The 21,439-nt window shown below is 46.8% G+C and overlaps 1 protein-coding gene across 11 annotated transcripts in view; it reads right to left on the bottom strand.

Annotated features, from left to right (window-relative positions):
- HIVEP3 (HIVEP zinc finger 3) overlaps nt 1–21,439 on the bottom strand; it is a 216,248-nt gene that overhangs the window by 43,448 nt on the left and 151,361 nt on the right. For all 11 annotated transcript variants that reach the window (XM_090124023.1, XM_090124026.1, XM_090124027.1 and 8 more), the window contains 3 exons: nt 17,758–17,822; nt 7,315–12,973; nt 3,387–3,532 (listed from right to left, as the gene is read on the bottom strand). In XM_090124023.1, the coding sequence (XP_089980149.1) occupies nt 3,387–3,532; nt 7,315–12,429 (5,261 nt within the window). In that variant the 5' untranslated portion in view covers nt 12,430–12,973; nt 17,758–17,822. The remainder of the gene's footprint in view (nt 1–3,386; nt 3,533–7,314; nt 12,974–17,757; nt 17,823–21,439) is intronic.

Raw genomic sequence — 21,439 nt, 5'->3', positions numbered from 1 at the left:
GTAGTTTTTTTCCTGGTTACAGAGAAAAAAAGAACGGAGCAGTTCCCCACAGAGAGCACCTCTGCCCTCCCTTTGAAGTATTCATTTTCCACGATGCTGCTTTGGGGATGTCAGTTAGCGTTAGTTGTTCTTAACCCTTATATCTTGGTATTGCTTTCCCTACTAGTTGCAGTCAGTGACCCCAAAGAGCCAAGCAGTGGACTCCATAAGAGCACAGAGATGTTGCTGTGAAACAGAAGGACACATATTGACCCCTACCACTATCAGATTTCATCATGAAGATGCTAATGCACAGTAAACAGGCAACATTTCCCTACAAGCCCATGATACCATCAAGGACCTCACTTTCAATTCAGGTTGATACCGATCTACAGTTTCATGATGTAAGATTTCAGAATGGTCCCTGTGCCCCCAAAACCCCAGAGTAGATTGATGAAGGTGACACAGAGGGAGGAATCATGGCACTCCTGAAGCTGTGCTGGCCAGCACGACCTTCAGAGCTCATTTTCACTGCTCACAACCACCGCAGCAACCCTGAGGACAAGGCCAGTGGTATTTTTATTTGCTCCTTGAGGAGTACAAGCTGCCTGATGGCATGGTTCTCCCAGATACATCCTAACAAAGCAGTGCAGTGCCCAGTCTGCGCGTGGGATGCTGAGCTCCCACCTCTTTGCTGTTTGTTGAGTACATGGGTGCTCATGATGGGAGCAAATGCTGGCCATGGCAGAGGTGAACCCAGTCCTATGAAATTCCAGGATTTTCCATACAAATTCACTGCTGAAATTACATATAGAGCTAATATCAAAACATATATATATGAGCATATATTGAAACGTACATATAGAGCTTATATATGAAATTACATATAGAGCTTAAGACTTGTTCGCAAAGAGAATTCATTCTACAAGCAGGAGCCCACCCAGAACTGCACACTCCATCTATGTTTAACTGTGGAAGAGCCAAGGCAGAGCCACACACGTTCTCCCTGTATCCCCAAGAAACCAGAGCCACAACAGAGAGAGAACACAACTCCTAGAGCCTCCAGCAGGTTTATCACTTTGTTCCTTAAAGATGGGCAGCAGGTGTGATGGAAGCATGAAATGTGGCTTTCCTGGTCTCTGAAAGCCAGGGAATAAGGTTCTGGCCAGGAGCAGAGCTGGTCCTGGGTGCTGTGAGCAAGGCAGCAATAGGGGAAAGGCAGAAATAGGGCTGGAAGAAGGATGTACAGTGGGAGAAAAAGCAAGTGCTGAAAATAGCATTGAGAAAGGGAAGAGCTCAAAGAAAAAAAAAAAAACCGAGAGGAAGATGGAGCTAAAAGAGATACAGCAAGTTCAAATTGTGTAGGAGTGCTTGAATTTCTTTATAATCACCCTCCTTGTTAGAGGCAAAAAAGCACAGGTCGGCTTCAAAAGATTTGAAACCAACTGCTCTGCAATGGAAGGACGGGTCAAGTCTGGAACAGATCACGTGAAACTGATAAATAAGGGAAGAATGAAACAAAGAGGGAATATTTATGGAGGGGAAATAAAGTAGGTGAATTAACATCTTGAGGATGGATGCAATTTGATGAAACATTTGCAGGAGATGGCAAGGAATACATCTGATCCATTTAGCATCTTGTGCAAAGCACTAAGCAACCCACAGATTCATCTGTAAGAAAACATCCTTGCAGATTTGAGCTGCTGAGACCAAAGGATTCAATGTCAGAAAGCTTTTGGGGCTAAGGCATGAAGCACCAGCTCTGTAGCAGCACCTTGGGAGAACAGCCTGTCCTGCCCAACCTCTCAGCAGTGTGCTCACCATCTTATTGAGACGTGAAATTTCTCCGATCTGCTGCCTTACATTTGTGCTTGTGCTTGGCATTAAGCAGCTACTATATTCTGTCTCGCATCCAGAAGGACGGCTGCTTTAAGTTGATGCTACAGGAACTTTAAAATAAAACATAGCATACGCTGAGGATGACTAATACGTTCCCTGATCCTGGCTTGTACAGAACATATTGGAAAAATGGCTTTATTCTGTGTCTGTCATTTAGATAATGTGACTCCCCACCCATTCTGCTCGGGACACAGGGACACAGAGATGTGGCACTGAAGCACTGTCCCCAAAAAGCCTCCGTGGAGCAGCTCTGCGAGGGGAAGGGTGATTTTCATCCATGTTAATGCCAAGCCTCCTTAATCACACCTAGGAAGGAGTCCTGGATAACCCAGCTGAGGGAAATGGAGGCTTCTTATGGGGATTTGGGACCCAACGCTCATTTGGTCCCATGGTCCTGCGTGCAACAGAAGGATGACAGCAGTGCACTCACTGCACATCCCAATCTGCTGCCTTCTTGCCAACCCCTGGGCTCCCTCCCTAAATCACTTTGCCATAACCATTACAGGTTGAGGGCAGGTGACAAGGAAGGGCTTTTCCTTTCAGGGTTGGCCCTCAGTGCTCACCACTCATTGCCAACACACACCTAAACCCGAGCTGTGCATGCAGACTGGGTGAGAGGTGAGCAGTCCTGAGCCAACAAGCAGCTTTCCTCTCACAAAGCACCACTTTACTCCTCTGGTTAGATGGTTTGATCATCCGTTAATGAAATATTTTAAAATAAAAGCAAACTTCAACAGGTAACAGCAGAGAGAAAACCACAACCACTGACTAATTAAAGCTTTTTTTCTAGCACACAAAAACCAAGACCACCCAATGGCAAGAGAAGAACTGATGAATCCTGCTCAGGATTCTGCAACACACAGGAAGGATGATCTTGAAGTATGAAACTAATTGCATCCTACAGACATGCTACTCATTAACTGATTTTTCATTTTTGAAAAGATAAACAATAATATTAGACCAGTGCTGAATTACTGAATAGAACTCTGCATTACCTGGGCCTATACATCAAATTTAGACTTTGCATCCATTCTGGTTTGAGCTACTTCAGTTGGGTGGGTTTAAAATCACATAAATACAATGGTTCTTTGCTCCCCCATCTAAAACCCAAGGAAAGAGCTCTCCAGTTTCTCATCACAATGGCAACAACCATCAGGAACTTCATTCTCAGGAGAAGGCAATGGAAGGATGCAGAAGAAGTGGAGAGCATCTCTGCCACATCAGAGACAGCTGCAGGATGCAGCTGGGTGCTCTTCAGCTGTCTTCACTCAACCACCTGCTCACAGATGAGATCAAGGGGACTCTTAATTGGAGACAACTCAGAAAAGAACATGAATGCAGTCCGAATATCTGCTGATCTCGAGGGTGGGTTTGCAAGGTGGCTGCTGGAGGAAATCTGGAATCCAGCTGTACCTGGTCTCCACACAGCACCTCCACTGACAAGCCATCACTGTAACCAACAACTCCTATACAATCAATAAAAAAAGAGAAATAAAATTGACACTTACCCTCCTTCAAAGATCTTGATCCTGACTGGCTCCCCTCTTTTGGTTACAGCAGCCTCTTCTTCTGGTTTTCCTCTTTTATCCTCTTCCTTCTCAGCTCTAGTTATATCTTTTCGACCTTCATTAGAAAGGAGCGAAGGCAAATGAACCTATCTCCCCAAAAGAGCAAAACAATCATTGATTACATACAACATCACTCTACAGACACCACAGACCAAACACTGCAGGTTGAAACAGCAGCCCACCACACAGGCTGCTTGTGACAGGACAACATCTCAAGAAATACGATTTCTGCTTCTGGATTTTGAGCCCTGCAGGTTGGGTTATGTTTACAATGACCTCCTGGAAGTACTATTTAGATGCATGGTGGCTCAGGGCTATCCAGGGAGGTGTTGGGGTGAATCTGAGCGTGTGGCACGGCCATGGATCTCTGTCCCCAAATCCATTGCTCTGTCCTCGGATCATCCCCTCCCTTAATATGCATAAAGATCTTGAGAGCAGACCTCACTAGAATTCATATATTTAACCTCAACCCCTGGATTTCCCCCTCGCGCACACACACTCGCACAGTTTTGGACTTGGGCCATCTAAGCTGGATGTAAATCACTCGACAGTCAGAGCTCGTGGGTGATTTCCTCTCACCAAACTGCTGCCGAGGGCGCCGTGCACAGAAAGCCACAAAACCAATGGGAGAAAACAACCCTCGACCTCCCCACATGTTCCCAGGGCCAGCTTGACTTTCTCACTGCTACCCCTGGCCACCCTTTGTTCATAGCCAGGTCTGAGCCATGTGCTGACATCTCATCTCGCACGTGTAATGTTATCTGTTAAGGAATCTGGACTGAAATGTCAGAGCTGCCTCCCTACCTCTGCCCAATGCAAGTGGAGCTCTCGCACCTGGAATGGAATCTTGGGAAGTTTCCCTGTTAAAACCTAACATTACACATAATGGGTCTCCAAAGCTTTGAATAATGGGTCTCCAAAGCTTTGAGAGAGGGAAGTAGGCTGCCTTCTACCCAGGTTACATTTTACATAAATGCAAAAACATCTTTGAAGTACAATTGAATCACCCACATTCTCACTTCATTTATTATTTCTCGAAAAAGAGTGAGGGTTTGAAAGACACAGGGTCAGGAGAGGAATTTCTGCCTGTAGAAGTTTAAATCCGAGCTGGTCACCCTTGATTCTACGGCCAATGGAGACAGCGGCAGCTCTCAGGGTGATTAAGCACTTATCTCAAGGGAACAAAGCACTCACCAGGTGCCTCTTTGTCTCCCCTGGTTAGAGAGAAGCCACAGAGCTCAAAAAGAGACCTGAAAAGTTCCGTGGGACCTGGGGCTGCTCTTTGCCCTGGGCCAGCTCACACAGATGATCCCAACTCCACACCATCAGCCCCATGCATGCTTCCAAGATGCCTCCTCCAACCTCCCCTGATGTTCCTGGGCACCACGTGGGCTATCCACCCAGGACAGAACGGGGCCAGGCACCATTACAACAATTTAACAGCACAGATGGATCTCTATGATTCTATGGAGATGTGTTCTGTGCTCAGAGCCGATCAGTGGCACCTCTGAAAACTTAACATGGAGCACTATGACTTCACCTCCTGATGGGAACTACACGGCCACAGCAACGCTAGTGAAAGCCTTCCCAGTTCAGTTCCTTGAGGAATACAAAACAATTGACTTTCTAGATGTAGCATGAGGTTTATTTATTGCAACTTTTGAAAGCACAAAACATAGACAGATGAAAGGCACCGTGGAGAGCCAAAATCATACAGTCACTACTACCCCCTGTTACAATCTCGTTTAATTTACAAACTGTGCAAGCACGATACAGTGTAATTAACCATCCCTACATGCACACTGCAGCCTACAGTCACTTCAGAATTGATCTGCTCAGTAAATCCCACTGGCAATTTAGAAATCAAGCCAAGTACGTAGACAGTATACACAGTACTACTGCTCGCTGGTAGCTTGCTGCATGCATAATTGTACAAAATATTAGAGCTTTTTTACATTTTCTGTTGTGTTGACTGACAGCTTATAGTTCCATACGGAAGAAAAGACTTAAGGAAATAGCTGGAGTTAACTGAAGGTTGAACTCTCAACCTTTGATTGATGCCACTGCTACGCAGCTCCGGGTAATCGCGTCTTCCTGAGTAACCAGCAGCTTCCTAATCTGTGCCAGTCATAAGCATCGTAGAGACTAAACTGGGGATTTCACTCCCACTGATCATCTAATTAAAAACATTTCTTGACTTGGCATGAGGTCAATTTATCCCCATTGAAATTAACGTAATTCCTGCAAAACCCACTCCTTCCAGCAGCAGGTATTAATGTTAAAGTCAGGCTATGTCATTTTCTAGGTGGATTTTGCAGGACAAGCCCTTGCTTTTGCAAACTGCACTGTGAGGACTGCAACTTTTGTAGGGTTTTGTCAACCTTTGAGTTGAGCATGCAGTGAAAGAGGTGTTCTGATGGGTGAGGGCTGAGCCGCTCCCGTGAAGAGCTGAACTTTTAACTCTGGGATATGAGGGTCTGTCGTATTTCTGAAACACAAGGCTTTGTGTTCATTTTAGCACCACGCCAAAGAGCAAAGTTCAAAGGAGCACAGGCACTTCTATTAGAGAATGAAATCAAGGATGGTACAACACCCTCCAGATAAAATCCACCGAAAAAAAGAGTGCATAAATATCAAGCATTAGTGCGGTTATTGCACTGCACAGGTAATTATCTGCCCCCAGGCTCCAAGAAAATCTGCCTTTTGGATTTCTGCAGAATGATGGAAATGCTGAATAGAAATAAAGATTTATTGAATCACAGCGACTCTACTGTGCATTTTAAGACATATTTATAAGCAGCAGCTGCAGCAGCGATTACGATAAATTTAATATTCAGAGTTCATTTCATGATTCAGAAATAAAATGAATAATCCATCAATATAAATTGACTTGAGATGAATATCAAATTGCAAAGTCTTTCGAGCAATTCTGTTTGCTAATCTACATGAACATGACCTGGATTAAAGGGATCTGTATGGTTCAGCATTAACTGAGAGAGAGAAAAAAATCTGGCCTCAATGCGAGATACAAAAGTCCATGCAGCAGAAGCATCTTAAAGACTTTCTGCACCCGTGTGGCCAATGGCTTTGGCGAGCTCTGCCTGCACGAAGCCACTGACCTTGCTCTTCTTAATTCCAAAGATGATGTATAAGATATCCTTAGGTATCCAGAAAAGCAGGCAGACAGCTAAGGACGTTAACTAAATGGGCTAAAGGACATGGGTGTTTTCACAAGGCTCCATGTCTAACCTACTGAGGCACTTTTATAAATGTCACTGCATGCCTATACACTTCTTTGGGAGCCTAAATACACTTTGCAAATCTCCCTTTAATATTTTTAAATACTTTTAAGCATGCCTCTCCATGTTCATTAACGTGAGATCAGTAGATGCACAACCAGACAGAATCCCATTTCCCCAAGGTAATCCTTTTTTCATTTTTAACATGCAAAATGTAGGGAATTATAACAGCATTTATTAAAAAAAAAAAAAAAAAAAAAAATTGTAAAGCTATTTGAAATATCGAGACAGAAAATGCAAATCAAGTCTAATCCTTTGTGCTCGAGCAGTGGCGGTTCGTGGTGCGGTGGTGATTCCTACATGCTCTTTTGATTACAAGGCAAGTAGAAACTGGAGGACAGAAATATGGCACATTGCTTTGGAGCAGGCTTGCCTTTTATTTATTATCATTTTGGGGGGGATTCTAGTGGGTGTTAGCTTCTTCACTCTATAAGTTTCACTGAGAACTTACCAACTTGAGAAAAGGATGAACAAATTCCTATTAAACTAACAGTAGCAATTCCCCATCCCTCGTCCCCCTCTTCCCATGTATCCAAATAGATGAGGAGAAATATATAGGATTGCATTACCTCTGTCATTTTGGGCTTCCTGGAGCTGGACGGGACAAGCCTGCCTGCCTCTGGCCGTGGAGCAGTAGCCATGGTGTAGGTTTCCCTGCTCACCTTCTGCTTGGACCTCAGGAGGGACAGGGCAGCTTTAGTGGATATACCCGGAAGGTTGGGGTTATACAAGCTAATACACCAGCTGGCATATACTGAAGACCGCCGGTCGACTTGCTGGATGTGATTTGGCTTTATGTAGTTTAAATAGCACCAACTGACATTAGTGGTTGTGTGGAGACTGGGGAACTGAAGTACCTTCTTCATATCCGTACCTTCTCGAGACTTCATTGCACTTGAAGGGACCTCGGACGGAGGTGCAGGGCTTGGAGGGCTTGGTGGAGGCTGCTCCACCGGCTCTTTGGAGTCTTCTTTCTTCACGCTTTGTAAAGGTGCCTTGACAAGGGGCTGCTTGCCAGCTGGCTGCTGATACTCGTCCAGCGCCTCAAAGCTTGGAGAACCGGGCCGGGACACGGCTTGCTGCAAAGTACTTGGGGTTTCCTTTAGCTCCGACTGCTCTAAGGACAAACTAGGTGGTGTTTCAACCTCAACCCTGCCTTGGCTTTCGGTAAGAAAGTGAGCTTTATCCTGCTTTTTCCCTTCCTCTATTGCACTGGGTGGCTTCACCACTTCCAACTTCCCCTCTGCTTCTGACGCCTCCTCCTCTTTCACTCTTTTCTGCTGCTGCGTTTCCATCGTCAGCTCCAAACTGCCCGCTGGAGAGAGCATCCTCTTGCTTCCACCAACGGTGGATGGGCCTCCCTCCAGCCCAAGGACACTGTCTGCTGGGGAGGTGAGCGGGATGCAGCCCTTTCGCTCCGGTAGGGGTAAGGGCACCCTCAGATACGGGCTCTGGAAAATCCTTTGCTCCTCTGTGATCATCTGTGCTAGATCAAACCCAAGGCCGTGCACATCAGCACTGCAGACCAGGGTGCCCTTGGGTTGGCAATCATCGAATTTGGGGAGAACGATAGAAGAGGAACTGCACTGGGATTGAGTGACCAGGATCTGGGAAAGCGTGGTGTACATGGCGCTCCCATAGGACGGCATGTTGGTCTGAATGCGGACGGGGACCACGAGGGACACCACAGGGTCCGACCGCGTGGGAACGATGAGCTGAGCTGTGGACACTGGCACCGAAGGACTTGTCGTGCGGGTCAGGGGGTACAAGCGAGTGTCCGAGCTGTATTCTGTGCACGGGGAAAGGCTGGAGGTCCCTGCTGCTGGGAATAAACTGGATTTGAGCTGTGGTAAATGTCCCCCAGCTTCTGGCAGCTGGAGAGCAAACTGAGACTGAAGAGGCAAGAAAAAGGCAGAGGAGATTGGCGAGGAGCTGGGGTAGTGCACCGGCAGGAAGGAGGGGTGCTGCCTGAAGGGCACCTCGGTGGGGTGCGGTATCAGTGGCGGAGCAAGGTGCAGCGGGCCCGGGTGCAGCAGCGTCTGCTGGAGGGGCAGCGGAGGGGTCTGGAAGATGGAAGGGGGAAGCTGGGGCACGGTGAGCTGCGCAGAGAGGAGGTCGGACATGGTGTGTGCAGCAAAGAGCTCCGCAGGCTGCCCCGGCTGGGGCAGGAGGGGCTGGTAGGGGAAGATGGAAACTTGTGGGGAGAGGTACTGCTTTTCGTGCAGCGTTAGCTGGGGGATGGGATGGAAGACTTGCAGGGCTTCTGTGTAGGGCTGGGTATATGCAGGCTGGGGGCTGTCTTTCGGCTGGCTCTTATCGCTTGGGTAGGTACCGTGAGAGGGCAAAGGGGATGAAGATGGCGGCTGATGGGGCAAACTTGTCGAGGGAGATTTGCTCGAGGAAGGAATTGGGTCTTCTGCCTCTGGTCGGCCTGGTGGGGCTGGGTCTGGCTCGTGCTCCGGATGCCTGGTGAGGGATGCCTGCCTCACAAGAAAGCATTTCCTCCTCTCCTGGGGAGCCGAGGAGGTGGAGGGGCCGGGAGTGGAGGCAGGTGTGGAGGACAAGCTCCCATAGTCAAAGGACTTGCTGCGGGTCTCCGACATCTGGGAAACATGGGACACATTGGGTGTCTGCTCAGAGGCAGATCTCCGCATCTCCCTGGAATGATGGTGGTGGTGGCTTGGGACCATCAACATGTGGGAGCCAACACCTGGAGGCTTGGAGTGGGATTCGGGAGGCTGGCTGCTGGGCTCCGTCTTGCTGTGATCTTCTCGATCGAATGACACAGAATGGCTGGAGCCATGGGATACACTGCTCTCCTGGCTCGGGCTTCTGGTGAGAGAGACCGACTCAAAGCTGGACTCTCCAGAGGACTGAGCCATTTCTGCCAGTCGCAGCCTCTTCTTTTTTGGCGGGAGTTTCTCTGCAGGGAGCTGAGAAAGCGTTTGGCTTCTCTGTGGCCATTGAAATTCCTCCGTTTTTTCTGGCTCTTTCGGAGGAGGCTCTGGCTCCGTTTCTGGTCTGTCAGGCTCCTCCGTGACCAGAATCTCTGGGACCTGGATGTTGGGCTGTCGCACCAGCTTGGGCTGCAGGGAGTGATGCGGTCGGCTGTGCTGCGCAGTTGGCTGAGATGGGAACTGTGGTGTGGGCTTCTCTTCGCCCTCCAAGCCGCTCACCTGCTCGATGGAGTCGGACTTCTCAAAGGAGCTCGTGTGCTGGATGACAGAGATCTCCTTTGAGGTCGTCCTTCTCTCTTTGCCTTCCGTGCTTGAAACCAGTTTGGTGTTCCTGGAATGGAAGCTGGCACTGACATCAGAAGGTGCGGATTTCCCCGGGTCTGCTGGTGACTTCATGGATTCACGGGTTAGGTTTAAAGCGACGTCAGATGATGCCGGGTTTGCAAACTGAGCCCCTGGCCCAGTGCTGGAGGAGGGAGTATCCGACAGCTCAAAAGCTGGAGGGTCCTCATCGTCACCCAGGCTCTTCTCTTTTCGCCGTTTTCGGAGCGGGGTGAGCTCCAAAGTGCTCCCTAGTTTGTAATGCATCACCTGGGGCCATGTGTCAGGATCCATGACATTTTTCTCAGTCTCTGAAGAGGTATGGGAAATGGAAGAACGTGGCTTTGAGAGCTGCAGTTCTGAACAGTAGTATTTCTTATGGGCTTCATAATTATCCCTTTTCTTATACCGAGCACCGCATACGTTACATTCATACATGAACCCTTTAACTTTCGTCCCCTTCCGTGATTTTTTGGTAAGATCGCTTTCCTTGGTTTCAGGCTCCTCGGGAGGTTTGGAAACAGTTTCTTTGCTCGCAGAGCTAACCTCCTCCGTGACATATTCTACTCCCAAAGGTAGCTCGATAGCTGGTTGTCGTTTTAGCATTCGAGGATGGGAAGAAAATGCTTGACTGCGGCTTAAGACTTCGGGCTCCATGATGTGATCATCAAATGAATAGCTACCTCTGAAGGTGTGTGGGGAGCTTATAGTGCATGCAGCAGAAGGCATTGAGTGGCTTCTTAGGAGAGGCACTGTCTCTGTGGCACTGTGGGATTGCTGAAGTGACAACAATGATTGTTCGGACTTCATTTTTTCACCATGGGATGTCAACGCTTTTGAGGCATCCAACTGGCTACTGGAACCGGACTTGATATCAAACTGAAACGGTTCCCTATAAGCAGCAGACTTTGGAGATTCAATGCTGCTACGTCTAGATAAAGAGCTTCTTCTAGGCTTAACACTATCTATTTCACTGGTATCTACAACAGCTTCATTAATTGTAATTAGCTTAGTGATGTGTTCAATAACCTGTGTTCTAGGCACAGATAATGGTACCATACTGGGTTTCTCTTCGGTGGAGAGATGCGGAAACCCCTGCGTTGTGTTTGTAGACAACATTGCAGTCCTTTGCCCAATTCTACCACATTTCCCAAAAATAATTTCTGCATAAGATTTTGCATTAGTATTTGGGGGGCTGATCTGCTGCTCTGCACTTTCTGACCTGGAGAAGTAGCCCGACTCAGTACTTCCTTTACTCCCCGGGCTCAGGAAAGCTTGTTCATCTATGACCTTCTTCCGTTCGCTTAAGCGGAGTGCAAGCTTCTGCTTTATCGTGTGGGTATCTTCTGATTTATGGCTCAGAGCTTGGTCAGATGGCGGCTCTGCAAACTGGCTGCTGTCCTCAAGCGACTGAGACATACTGGAATGGGACAGGGAACAGCGGTCATGGCTGGAGCCTTGGCTCCCGGCGCTCAGCAGGCTGCTGGACAGCAGGGTGTGCTTCTGCCTTGGGGAGAGCTCTGCAGGGTGACCCGACATCGCTCCCGTCTCCTCCTCCGAATCTGTGCTTTCCCCTTCTGTTGGCTCCTCAAAGTCCTCCCCACCAATCCGCTCCATTTCCAAGCTCGACGGATACATCTCTGCTCCTATCCCTGAGGCCAGCCCAGCTTTTATTCGGTGAGCATGAGATTTCCTATGTTTATACAAATTGCTCTTAGTCTTAAAAGAAAAGCCACATGGAATGCAAGGGTACGGCCTCTCACCTGTGTGTGACCTGATATGTTTTTGGAGCACACTTGGCTTCGCACAAGGCCTGCTGCAGTACTGGCAAATGTATTTGCCTGGCTTCTGAGGTTTCTTTTCCTTCTTGTGCACTTCCTCAGCTTGTTTTAAGGGAACCTGTGAAGGGCGAGGGATGTAGACCTTTTGAACGGACGGCATGTCCTCTCCAGGAATGATCGGTGAATGGGAAGGTAAGAGCTGGCCGTGGTGTGCGTGAAGCCCGGGCGATGGAAAGGAGCCAGAGGGACCTGGTCTTACGGGATCAACTAGCTGCCATGTGGGCCCTTCAAGGACATGCTCGGGTTTCCCAGGAGACATGAATGCTGGTGACAGTGCGTGCTGCTGAAGCTGCGAGACGTGGGGAGGGTGTTCGAAAGAGGAAGGCTTAGGTTGCTTCTGATGTCCAGTCTTCTCCTGAGATTCCTCCCTTGGAATCGGCAAAGAGCCAGAAAAGTGCTGCTGCGATATGAGATCTCGGAGAGGGGTTCCTTGCGAAGAAGCGGAGCTGCCCTGATACGTAGCTGCAGATGAAATACTGGCTTGGAAAGCCTCTCCTTTGGGAAGCCTCTTTCTTGGACTTTCCTCAGCCTTTTTTGTGCTCTTCTGGCTTTGTTCAGGATCCATGACCTTAAAAGGGTCTTTGAATGCTATTTCGGGAAGGTTTTGGCAGGCTTCATTTACGAATAATAAAGGTCTCTTCTGCAGATTCCCTGTTTTGCCTGCATTTGCTACAAAGCTGGAGTCGCCAGGAGATGGTTGTTGATTTAAGATTTTACTAAAGTGTCACTAGTTGCTATTTGACTCAAAAAAAAAAAATGTTTCAAGGTCAATAAAGTTCACATTGGTAACACATGACAAACTACTTCAAAGAGAGAAAACTTTCCAAAACTTTTAGTCCAAATATTTTCCTTGTGAACTTGGTTAAGGCTTTAAACCTTGCCATTTTATTTCAGTTGACAGTGGCAAGCCTTCAAAGTCAAGATGCAACCCACAATGTGTCTCTTGTTTGTTATGCAAACCTTTGAAAACTTGAGACTTTAGTGCTCATCTCATAATGATCTTTTTTTCCTGTGCAAGGAAAATAATGCTGAACGGTGTACGTCCCCCTGTGTCTTCCTTCTGTTCCACTTCTGAGTTCAAAAGCCTTGGAAAAGCATTTCCAACATTTCTGCAATTACATCCAAGAGAAAAACAAACAGAAAATAATTACTTCAGCATTTGTATTTAAGTAATTAAACAGTGCTACTTTTACAGAGAACAACCGTAAATATTTCGCAAGAAGAAATACAGAATAACTGATTGAATGTCCACAATTTATGAGACATCGCTTGCAACAATAACCTAAACATAAATCGTACTAAGTCAAACCTCAGGGACTTAAGCTCAGTGTAATGTACACATAAGCTGGCACTGCAGCTGTAACCAAATACAGTAACTTGAAACAAACTCAGATCTGAAAAATGTATTTAAATGGCTCCGAACGTGGATTCCTCCTAATCTCCTGCAAACATTTATAGTTTTACAGTTTTCTGTAATTGCACTTCCCTTCCAAACAGACTACACAGTAAAACTGACTATACACAAAGCACTGCCTAATGCAGCACATACATTCACTGATGAAAAAGAGCAAATCCTTCTGCATGAAATCCGCCCCTAAGCTTGCAGTAATCTTCTGTGTCACTTACAACAATAGCAGGCAAAGAGAAAGGACATGCACTCTTTTACTGAAATTTTGTTGCTTTAATTTCCTGCCTTTTGCTGCCAAGCAATGATGCAAGTCCAGCTCTATACTATGCACATATTTCATATGGGCAGGATGTTGAAATTGCTTGTCTATGAAGGCAAACCCTCCTTACAACGGGAAGCTCTACGAAACCTACCATGCTTGTCATCAAATACAGCTACTAATGAGGCACTTGGAGAGGAAATACTCTGATTGCACTGAAAGAAGACAGCATCACCAAGAGATGGAATAGAAAGTGGGAGGAGTGCTCCCAAGGATGGGGCTTTTTAAGTGAAGCAAACTGATACGTATGATTTACAGTGAGATAGAAAAGCAAGTATCTTCCTTATGAAAGTGTCCTCTGCTTCGCTACAACAGAATGGCATTGTTTTAATGGGAACTTGCTCAAAGCCCTGCTGCTTTCCTACTGCCCCATACAGGGGAGAACGCAGGGATGGGGCTGAAGAGTAAACCACACAAAACAGGGAGGCACAGGGGACTTCAGCTGCCCAATAGCCCAGCCTTATCCAGAGCAGCAACAACAAAGAGCCAGCAGAAGAGGTCCATTGTGTTTTATGCAAAATCCTCTATTTATCTGGTCCTACAATCCTGTGGATGCTCCGCATTCCATGAGAAAGAACAGATGTGGGGTGTAATTTAATTCAGCTGTGTCTAAAAATATGGTAGTATCCCCCACTGGAGGTGTTCAGGGCCAGGTTGGATGGCGCCCTGGGCAGCCTGGTTTACATTAAATGTGGAGGTTGGTGGCCATGCCTGTGATAGGGGGGCTGGAGTTTCGTGATCCTTGAGGTCCCTTCCAGCCTGGGCCATTCTGTGATTCTGTGATCCAACCAATCATATTTTACAAGAGTGGTCAAAAATTGCCTATTCTTTGGATGCAATTGATCCCTCTAACCTTAGGTGGGTTCAAGTCGTAAAATTCCCCTATCCTCCCTTACCATCACTGGGAGGTGCAGGTGCCGATGAGGGACCCCATGGGGACAGTGCATCCCACTGACTGTCCTGATTTGTTCTCTCTTATTAACAGGAGCAGTGGCTTACTCGTTCTGCTCTGACATCCACACTGAGGTACAGAAAACTCACTCCTATCTTAATGCTTTACTTTCCTTTTTCTGATCTCCTCCAGCAAGAACTTTGCTTCTTCCCAGCCTTGCACTTGCCCTGACTCGCTAGGAAAGGTGCCTCATGTTTATGTGCTCATTACTACGAGGCGTAATTAATTACATTTTGAAATCCCTTTCTGAGAGTGCTGGCTCCTCCATGCTGACCAAGTGTGGTCTGGGCTACACTTCGAGTGCTGTATTTACAGCACAGGACTTACTCAAGATCAAAGGCATCTGGGAAGCTGATTTATCACATCCATTTTTGCCCAAGATTGTGTTCTTTGCCCCACTCGTGACGCACAGAGCGCATTAAAGTGGTGGAAGAGGATTTAAGATGAGACTTTTCCAGCAAGCACAAAGTGAATGCTGCCTCCCACAAGCTCGCACACTCACATTTAAGAATTGTCAACAAAAGAAAGCCTGAAAAACATGTTAATTCTGTTTTCTCCTTTAGGCTCTATATCCATTCCTAAGTGCAAAACAATTGGGCCTGCGAGGAAGCTTTCTGAGATGATTCAGTATCATCCCAACTGTTCAGACTTCTTCTGACGAACACATGGGCTGCAGCTGATTTAGTCAGGACCTCTGCACAAAAGTTAGCATTTGAAGAACTGGTCAAGGAACAAGCACACCTGCTGCCTACAGCAGCGAGTACGACTATTCTGGGGCAATTCAGGCTACTTTCTACATATTTTTTCCATTATTGGAAATGGCCCTTGGAATGGCAATGGCAAAAGATAATTCTCCTGGCTGGATACCATTTCACTGGATTGATACCTCTCCAAGGAAAATTCAACCGTGTGGAATAAAGCAGCAGAAAAACATGAAGTCCACTGAAGCTAAAAACTGTGAGTGTTTCTTTCCTATGAGCTTGGTGACACGGTGGGACAAGGGAATGAAAGCTTCCAAAGGGCTGAGGGTGGACATCCAACCCTGCTGTGCGCTGCTGGATAAAACCTCAGATAGCTAAGGAGGAGCACTACATACAAAAAAGCCTACCCTCATCTTATTTTTCTTCATTTTCTTCAGTTTCTCTTTTCTTTCTTTCAGACAAAATCTGCCTTCAGAAACTCCAGCCTCTTTATTTTCATAGACTCATAGAATCACCAAGGTTGGAAAAGACTTCCAAGAGCATCTCATCCAACCATCCACCTACCACCAATATTTCCCCACTAAACCATGTCCCTTATCATCATGATTTCCCCATTCTCCCATCTTTTTTCTCAGAAAAGGCATATCTTTTGCTTTTACTTTCATCTCTGCCTCCACATGACCTGAGAAGTCTCTTTTCTCTGTCATGTGCTATGCCTCTACTCTTTTTGCTTATCAGCATCGACTTTCATTTAGCTTGTGCTCTGCACTGCCTTCTCTGTAGATCAGCACAGCAAGGCAATGCATAGCACTGGCACAATGTCAGCGAATCCTTAAGGAAAAAGTCACATGGATTTTATGGGACGTGGTTTCCAGCTGCTAACATTGCATGTCTGGGGCCAAATCCAAAGTACAGGCATTAAAATGGAGGATTCCAGCTATTATTTCTATTCAAACATAATTTCTCAGGGTTTTACTTGAAGTGCAATGGAGTGAACATGAACAGAAATGCCTGTTTCGTTTGTAAGACAGAAACAAAGGCTTCCAACTTGATGAAGGAAATAAATGAGAAAATTCCTTCTAATTTGAATGGGACCAGAGTTTCACCCTAACACCTGAGATAAAATGCTTAGGAATGTTATTTTGGTCTTGTTGGTATTTTGAATTATTTTATTATGGTGCAATGGATTTCTGTGAAGATGCACAGGAACACAGACTCACCAAATCCTGAACCTCACCTAAGCCCTCCTAAAGGACTTGAGGAAGAGCCAAGCAGCCAGTGCCAAGCACTGACCCCATCACTGTTCATATTCCCTGGAAGAAGCTCTTTGCCATTGGATCTGGGATGGAAGCTCGCAGAAGTTGGCAGACAAGTGACACCCGAGCCCCAGGTGGGAAAGTCACTGAGAAGACATTTGAAGGAATCCTTCATCTACCCTGAGGTTGGCCTCCAGGACCCAATCCTTCTAAGTAAGATGAGGAAAACTGCAGTGCTTGGCTTTCTGCTGCTTGCCTGTTGCTTCCAGCAAACTAAAACATCTCATTACAGTGGTTCCTTAAAAACCCTCCTGGTGGCAAAACTCTGCTGTTTGCAATACCGCAGCAGATGGAAGGGTTTTCTTTGCTGTTTGGACCTGTGTAAGACAGATTGAGATCCAGCAGGCTTAGCGGGAAGCTATTCCAACAGAAACCCTGCCTTTCCGTACCATTCCAACCACAACAGACAGCATTTTCTTCCACACACAGAATTTTAGACTGTTTTTAAGAAGGTGAGAGCAGCTACTGGAAAATCTGCCTGGTCACTCTCCGTGATAACTTTCAAACCATTTGGCCCACTTCCATCAAACTTAAAGTCTATCATAGCTGACACATGTTAAATATATTTGGATTCTTCCAAGTTTTGTGAAAATGAATGAACTAAGCAAAACACAAGCTCCTGTTTCTGCTCTGCAGAAAGGTACGGCTCCCTTCTTACTTTAACATTCCCTTCTTACTTTTAGCATTTTCTCATTTTTAAACCAGAGATTCATCAATCTGGGGAGACAAAGCTGAGTGAAACCAGATCCCTTTTGTCAGTGGCTCATGGTGTTCCTAGGTTCTTACAGAGCTCTGCAAGGCAATGTCTTATCAAAGCAGATAGGGCTACGGGCAAAGCACAGAGCATTCTGCTGCCTGGAGATCATGACTGTCACACTGAGATCCCAGCTGCAGCTTTGAATGACAGCACAGATGCTCTCTTGGACTTTCAAAGTGATTTATGGCCAAGGAGGTTCACAATGTAAATAGTGGGCAGCACTGGTAGATCATTACCTCTTGTATATATGCTCAATAATATAAAATGCTGATGCAGCATTGGCAGGACTTGCCAGGCAAAAAAAAATTGCTGTTTAGCAAAGAAAAAGCAAAGTAAGGCAGACAAAGAACAGAACAACAACTGTTTCCAGGCTGAGCCCACTGCAAAGGGCAATGCACACATCCAGAGCAACTCACTAGGAAAAAGCAGAGGTTACTTACAGTGGACTTGATAGCCTGTAATTTTGATGGTGTCTCTCCCTCGTCTGCCCAAGATTTAATTCAGCCTGTAAAAGAAAGAGCACGTTGGAATCATAATGCTTGGATATTAAAACGCCATCTCAGCAGTGAGCACACAGGGTTACATCAGGTGCCCTGATGGAAAGAATTGCTTGGTAACCAGAACAGTACACAAACGGAGTCCCAACAGCTGGAGAAGCCCTTGGTGACTGCACTCACCTCCTGCAGCAAGTTCACCTGATGGTGATGTGCACGCTGCTGGAACACACTGCTATGGCTCTCCTCCTCTGTGGACACCACATTGGCAAGCACACATTTAGGCTACCTCCACTTCATTCAACCATTCAGTTCCTCCATACTTACCTTCCACTGAGCTTTTAACATGAATGCACTGATCTGCACAGGGGTCAGGCTTAGACAAAGCAAGATCCCAAGTGAAGATGTGCTCTGAAAAACAACCCTGAGCACAGAATCCTAAAATGACAGAATTGCTCAGGTTGGAAAGGACCTTAAAAATCATCAAGTCCAACTACAACCCAACCATACCACCCTAACTCAAACAACTCTCCACTAAATCATCTTTGCATGCAAAGAAAAGGAAGACTCCTTCACAGACATGAGCACTGCAATTCCATGGAAGAACAAACAGTTCCTCCAAGGCAATGGCCCATCACCAAATCCCATGCTCAATGGCGCTGTGCAACCCACTCTGCAGCAGGAGGGCTCAGACCCACAACAACAGCAAAGGCATGAGCAGAACTAACCAGAGCTCTTCCTTACCTATATGGTCGCACCTCCTCTGAAACAAAGAACAGAAGACCGCAGCCAATTTTGGTTGCCTTTCCCAAAGTTTTAAATGGGCTTCACTCTTGCTACAACCCCCAACCTGCCTTCAGTTTCTGCCACGTTGACTTTTAATGGTGCTGTGTCCAGCTCTGGATTGTGACTTCCTTATCCTTCCAAGCCCTGTACCACAGATCTGCCCATGTTATTCAAAGCCCCACAGTCCCATTCTCTTCCTCCTCAAAAATGGCCCCCATAAGGGGCTGTGCAAATATCTAAATGAGAGTAAGTCTGGACAACAAAACACTTAGGCAAGGAGCCTCCTCTCACCTGAGGACTGTCCTCAAGCTGTGAGAGAAAGGTCATTTTTTCAGAGCTTAATTTTGCTCTCCTGTTTTGCCATCCCAACTCCCAGAAGCTCAGGAAGAAGCAGTGGATGGGTGACATGTCTGTGTCTGAACACAACCCTTTCTCCTTCCAGATCCCAGGTCCAAAGTGGAAACAAGTTTGGACAAGTGTTATAAGCCCCACTGAAGACCTGCAGCCACCACAACTCACGGTGCGATGAGCCCAAGTTTTTCTGGGACAGGGCTGAAATTTCTCCTCCCCTGGGGCTTTGCATCCTAAAACCCAACCACGGCTCATAGCACAATTCAAACCACTCATAGAGCATCAGTATCTGCACGGAACAGAAGAGAAGAGAGCAAGACCAAGGCCCTGCTTGCACCTTTGGAGTCGTGCTTTATGGCTGAAGAGCCACCAGTTGGACAGACCCAAAGCTGAGCTCCGTGCACCAAGAGCAAAATCACATATATTTCTTGCTGATACCCAGCACTGATGAAGGGGCTGCGCCCAGCAATCAGCGACTTCCACAAGCCACAGTTTATCCAGATGTGAGTCCCAGTGACATGCTCAGTGACACGTATCACAGCAGACAAAGGAAACACAAACAGAAGAAAGGGGACATGCTCCCTAGATGCAAGTGAAGTAGAGCAGATGCACATAAGCACTGCTGCAGAAAGGCACGTCCAGCAGGGATTCATGCAAACAGGCTCTGTAGAAAGCCAGTGTGCTCCTCAGGGACAGCATGAGGGCGTCCATAAGTGCACATCCCCCACGTGGTGAGCTCCATCCTCAGCCTCCTCTCCTCTCACCTCCAGCTCATTGCTGGATTTCCCACCTTAACCTGACCCTGCTTCATGCAGCAGCAGCTTCACATTTACAGCTACAACCCCTGGATGAATGCGCCTGCTTCTCAAACCAATTCCACACATACAACATCTGCTGAGCTGCTTTGGGCTCGCCAAGGGCAGACAGCAATCCAGGGCTCAACTCATGTGACTTGGGCTCAATTCCCACTTCAGTTACATATTTCCTGTGTGAAACTGGGCAAGTCATACATCTACGACCCGCGTTAGTCCCCACTTCTAAAATGGGGATACTTCCCTATTTTGCAGATGTGATGTGAGTCATCCATGAGTGTCCGTGAGGCCCTCGGATACTACGGGAAGGGAGAGACCTGCAGAGATAAAGTATCCTCATAACTAGAAACAGACGGGGAGACCTCCAGGAGTCTTTCTCTGCTCATTAAAAACTCAAGGATTGAATGCTGCATTGGTTCACTTTTGTTTCTAACACATGTGGCTTCAGCAGTTCCCCTTCTCACCAACCTGGGCAGCTGTGGGCATCTGTACCAGCAGGAAAACAACTGGGAGCTTTGCCCCCATGCACAAATGATGGCTTTCATAGCTTAAAACAGTTTTTCTTTTTCCGCGAAAGCATCCAAATTGAAAGAGAATTAATTAATGCAGCTAGTCAGCAGCACTGCTGGAAAATGGGCAGCATGGAGAGAGGCTTTGTGCCCCACAAACCCGGGCAAGGAAAACACCATCTGAGAGCTCCCTTCCTCCCGGTCCCACAGATGCAGAAGACCAGACAGGGCTGTGCTACCCCAGAGCACACAGCTCTGCCCACACACTGTTACCTCTGGGTAGAGCAGTGGGCAGCTCCATCTCACCACAAACACACGCTTGGGAGCAGCAGTCTGCAGTAACCTCACTTCCATCATTAAGGACTTGAAGTTGTGTTCCTGCAGACAGGAAGGTAATGCCAACACACCACTCTTATATCCCAGAAGAGGATTTTTTTTTTTTGTAATGTACCTAATCCTGCTTTCTCACACACAAAACTCAAGAAAACGGAGTTCTTTCCCAATTTTTAAGATGACCCTTAAGAGCCATACAGCACTGGTGGCTGTGAAGTGGGATTATGTGCATCACCATCACATCCCTCCTGAGGACTGTAACAATCTCTGCTTCTTTCACTTCTCACGCACTCACTGGTGCAAAGAAGTCATTAGTGAACTAATATTTTGAAACTACTGCTGTGTAATGATTCTTTCAAAATTCATCCGAATTCAATGCTCCAGACCTGCCAAACCCTGAGCCAGCTATTGGTGAGAGGGTGGTTCTTTCCAAAGGTAATGTGACTTGCATGCAGCTAAAGCAGTAATTGCCTTTCCCCAGTAATACCTTCCCCCTGCTGAGACTTAGGGTTAAACTCATGCATTGAGAAACCTTCCAAAACGTTTCTACATAGTTTCAAACCACAGGAGTGGGGGAAAAAAAAGAAAAAAAAAAAAAAAGGACAACTACAGTTCAGATGGAGTTTACGATTTCTGCTCAATCTCATAATTGCAGGGTGAATCAGTGGGGAATGAGGTCTGAGTCAATCCCGCAGCCCCTGGTCTCCTGGCCAGCAAGCTTTGTGGAGATCAGCTGAAAATGGTTTCCCTTGACCCTCCCCTGACTTATCGATGAACTGCCTCTCCTTCCTGCCATGGATGCACAGAGCCATGGCTCAGCAGTCTTGCTGCCCTCTC

This window comes from Phasianus colchicus, chromosome 24, assembly GCF_987193195.1.
Source record: "Phasianus colchicus chromosome 24, bPhaCol1.hap1.1, whole genome shotgun sequence".
NCBI classification, from domain to species: Eukaryota; Metazoa; Chordata; class Aves; order Galliformes; family Phasianidae; genus Phasianus; species Phasianus colchicus.
Note: the sequence above shows the minus strand (reverse complement) of the source record. Positions and strands in the feature narration are given on the sequence as shown.